The 4539-nt window shown below is 41.9% G+C and overlaps 1 protein-coding gene across 1 annotated transcript; it reads right to left on the bottom strand.

Moving 5' to 3' along the window:
• Window positions 1-3736: 3736 nt before the first annotated feature.
• On the bottom strand, window positions 3737-4539 carry LOC106148314 (predicted GPI-anchored protein 58; the record flags this gene model as incomplete). Its single annotated transcript, XM_013513317.1, is given in 1 exon segment — window positions 3737-4539. A coding segment is annotated over 1 exon segment (379 nt), but the record flags the coding sequence as incomplete, so codon positions are not given.

The raw sequence follows: 4539 nt of genomic DNA, 5'->3' as shown, positions 1-4539 counted from the left end.
GATTTCTGAAATGATGGATAAACTGAAATTTTAAGGATTGTCAGAAGCACAGAGGAAGGTGTTGGTGTAGAAACTATCAAGTGTCCTAGGAAAGGTCTAGAAGTGAGAAAGAACTTGACCTGTTCAGGAAAGAAGAGAAACCAACAGGCTATAGCTTCAGTTTGAAAACAGGAGAACAGGGACCAGCTAAGAAGCTTAGATAAAAGCAGAGGCAAGCTCACAAGTCTCTGTCATAAATTGAGGAGTTTGGACTTGATTTTAACAGTAAGGAAAGCTGCTGAAGAGGTTTCAAGCAACAGTGGTAAGAGATAAAATCTGTCTCAATCACCTCTTAAGTAAATGGTTAAGTCAGAAGAGCACTTTGAATTACAGGGGTCCAAAAAACAGTACTGAATTATGAAGAGGTCATATTCTATAGTCTGAAGTCTAAGAGAATTTTTAAATAAGCATTTTTGCCTTCAAAACACTGTAGGAGTCCATTAGCCTCATCAAATGGAAGCCCTCAACAACAGTCTTTTATTCCAGATGAGTACAGAATTATCCATTAAACTTAAGATGGAAATAGTAATCTATGACAGAAAAAAAAGTACAAAGACAGTTTGACTTCACAGTATTTCACATCAGAATACAAATTTTAAGTCTTAACCATATATTAACATCGTAAGTCAACCTCAGGATTTCAGTATTGGGAGGGATGTTAAAGATCATTTGTCCCAACATCTTTTTATACATGAAGACGGGGCATTTCTTTAGAGAATAATCAACAATAAGCAATTATTTAAGATCTGGATTCTTTCTGCAGTATTTTGGCATTAATCGTAACAATAACTGACTTTTCACAATGAATGAGAAATATGTATGTAAATACCCAGATATTTAATTATCAACACTGTCAGCCTCAAAAATGGCTTCCAATGGTCCTGACTGTTGGTATTCACATCTTTGTGTAGACTTCTCACTTCTCGATACAGTACCAGTCTGTGGGTTTTGAGCTCTCCTTTCGATATTTCACCCAGGAAGAAGTCAGCCTGCTATGAGACTACACCGACCGTGGACTCAGTCTAACGCCTAGTTCCATGGCTCTCTGGAGAAGCCTGGGTGATAAGGAACTGAAGTCTTCCACCAACCACCAGTGAGGAACTGCGGTCCTTCTGCTGGTAATGTGAATTAACGAGGAAGCAGATTCTCCAGGCCCAGCTGAGCTACCACGGGATGACTGTAGTCTTAATCACAGCCTGGGAAGAATTTTATGAAAAACTTTAGCCAGAAATGCTCAGCTAAGCAACTCCTCCATTCCTGACCCTCAAAATCAGTGTGAAATAACATAGGCTTGTTGTTTCAAAGGGCTAAATTTTGGTGTAATTTGTCATGCAGTAAGAGAACAGACATGACACAATATGTTGACAAACTATGCATTTGTTGTTTAGGTAATTCTTCTCCAAACAGTGAAATACACCTTGACTTTAAACTACAACTAGCGATCTTCTTCTTTGAAAAGAGATGATTATATAGTTTACCCAACAGGTAATGGGATAGTGAACAGTAATTTATAAGTTGCTGATTCTAATGTAACTGAGTTCTTGGCACTCAGACGTTGTTAAAACTGAAATCTGTGTACAAATCATAATTGGTCATGTCTCTATGTTCCCATTTTAGTAAAAAAAAGTCTCCATTTTTTTTTTTTTTTTTTTTTGGTTTTTCTCCGGTACCGGGAACTGAACTCACGACCTTGCGCTTGCCAGGCAGGCGCTTTTTGCCACTGAGCTAAATCCCCAGCCCAAAAAAAGTCTCCATATAAAAATATGAATTTAAAGCTATCAAGTTCTTCTTAGTTCTGAGTAGGATATATGAGAGAAACAAGACCACCAGGTGATAGCGTGACCCTGTGTAATTGAGTAAAACCTTCATAGTGCTATCCTTTAAAGGACAACATTCAGGTAAGCAAGGACAGCAGTTGAAGCAATACTGACTTTTCAAGTTTCGTCTTTTCTTTGTAGTCTGGATCCAATTATTCACTCAACATTCCATCAGAAAATATTTATTGAGCCTTTTCTACAACCCAGATACAAAGATAGAATAAAAAACTAGATAGACAAGTCTCCAGCCTCTTGGAGTGGTAAAAATTAAGCAATTACAACATAGTGACAATTACGAGGGAAGGAAATGTAGAGTCCAGTGCAAGTACCAGGCGGGGTTCCTATCCCAGCACAGTGGTGGGGAGGGATATGGGACAGACTCCAGAAAAAGCTTTTTGTAACTTACAAGCAAGTTTAATGTTAAGGCATCAGAAGATATTTCAGGCAAAAAGAACTCCCCGGACAAAGGGCCAGAGGCAAGCAAGTTGCATTTGGAAGCTCAGATGTTCAGGATGGCTTCTCTATAATGAAGGCAGGCATGAGGACAGCCCCAGGGAAATGCAGTCCAAAGATGGGCACAATTCCTTTTCAGCCCAATGGATATAGGGAAGAATTCTGAAAACGAACATATCTTTAGGCCTTGATGTGCTATATCATTTCTGAGAACGTTTATATACATAACACAGTATATCACATCGTTGTCATCTAAAAGATGACATACACAGTGGCAAGAACTCTGAGGTTAAAAATCGTGCTTTGAATTTCAGTATAAGAACAATCTCAAGCAGGATAAAGGTTGGATGAAATAAATGTAAAGTATCTTGTACACATAAGGAGGTCAAAACTTTTCCTTTCTCCTGATTACCTTGCTTCCAAGGCCAGGTGGCTTCTGAACTGAAAGCCCCATGTTATATATGATTCCACATCTGGTGGAGTCCGGTGTGTTTCTCTTGGCCATTTCCTATGTCCCTCCTGTTAGGTAACAGTCCCTACGCTCTTCCCCAGTGAACACTATCCTAGGTTAGACATGCCAGAATGATCCCTGCCTAACTAATCGCTGTCACACAATAGTAAGTATAGCATTTATAAACAAGAATTACATCCATACACATGGGGACTTAGTCCACCACACTACCTGTACTTTATATTTGCATATATACTTGGCCTCAATGAACTCTTTTGGTTATATTATGAAGTCTTATAATCATTATTTGGAGGATGAGAGCCCTAGGCTAGGATGGCATAAGTGTCACTTGCTCTGATCTGAGTTTTAACCGTAGCATCTTATTTTCTAAAGAGTTCTGTCAACTCTACAAAGGCTGCCTCCAAGCTTGTGTAATAAAAGGCACAAATTCTAAAGTACACTTTCAGTTTCTTTTACACATTGTTAGAACTCAGAGAAACATGCTTTTACAAACATATAAATTTCTCATGTTGTGGCGTTTGACACATATTTCAAGGTCTCTATGTGCAAAACTACAGGTGGAGAGGGGGGCCGAATTTCCGAAGTCTATCAGAAAAAAACACTCCAATCTCTTTAGGGGCAAGAACGCTTCTCTATTTGCATACTTGCCCTGCTATACTCAGAACAGTAAAAATTAACAGTAAAAATAGCTTCCTATTTTCTTAGTAATGAAAAACTGCCTCTCTGACTGTGAAAATCAGTCCACACATGTAAGGTTTCATTACCCAGGTGGATTTAAATAACCAGATTTTACTTGTTTTAAAGTAAAAAAAACCTGGGCGACATGAGGAATACTGGGAAAAAGATAAACTTTGACCATCCTAAAACTTTAGAATAAAATTCTGAACACTGTTTAACTTAAATCAGGCCGTTTAGAGTATGGTACACTGATAATGTAAGCACACACACTCTGATATAAAGTGATCGACATCTTTGTCGGGAAATAACGGGCACAATATTTGGCGGGGTTGGGGGGGGTAGGACTGGCCAAGCATCTGGCAACATCCTTTCCTGTGTGAGGTCTCACAGGCAGACAAGGAATCTCCCTTAAGCGGCAAAAATCAGGTCTGTGGTTAGAAGCCATGGGGGAGTGCTGTAACCAGCCGAAATCCCCGTTCCTCCGAGTAGAAACTCATCAGTCCAAGAACAAGAACGGTATCGCTCATCCGCAGGAGGCACTGGCTTTCTTCTAATTAGCTGAAGAGAAAGGGCAGCACGGGCTTTCCCAGTGAGCTCCTCCAATCCCCTGATATTTGCACATCTCACCCGGGCCTTTCCATTACAAATTCACTTCCTTAAGGAACAGTAAGAAGCAAGATCAATAATAATAATAAATCCTTCTAGCTATAAATCAGCCACGTGGAGCTGCTGCTGCGGCAGCAGCAGCCCTGACTTCCTGGTTTGCTTCCTGCGAGCCTCTGGGCGCGCTCCGGCAGCGGGGGCCGCGGGGCTCCCGCGCGAAGGGCAGGAGGAGGGGGGGGTCCACGATTACCGTAAAAGTTTGGGAATGGAGACGCTTTCAGGAGCTGAGCTGTAGGGCAAAGGCTCAGTATTAAGTTAGTCCCAAGCTCACGAGCGCGAAGAGGGATCGCGGGGTCGGCGGCGGAGAGGGGACTGCGGATCTGGCAGGGGCGGGGGGCGAGCAGGCTCGGGGGAGGCGCCCCGTGGGCCGGGGCTCTGCCGAGGCCGCCGGGCTGGAGGGGGCGCAGGAAGGGCCCG

This window comes from Chinchilla lanigera, unplaced genomic scaffold (genome assembly GCF_000276665.1).
Source record: "Chinchilla lanigera isolate Chin_1 unplaced genomic scaffold, ChiLan1.0 scaffold00002, whole genome shotgun sequence".
NCBI lineage: Eukaryota > Metazoa > Chordata > Mammalia > Rodentia > Chinchillidae > Chinchilla > Chinchilla lanigera.
Note: the sequence above shows the minus strand (reverse complement) of the source record. Positions and strands in the feature narration are given on the sequence as shown.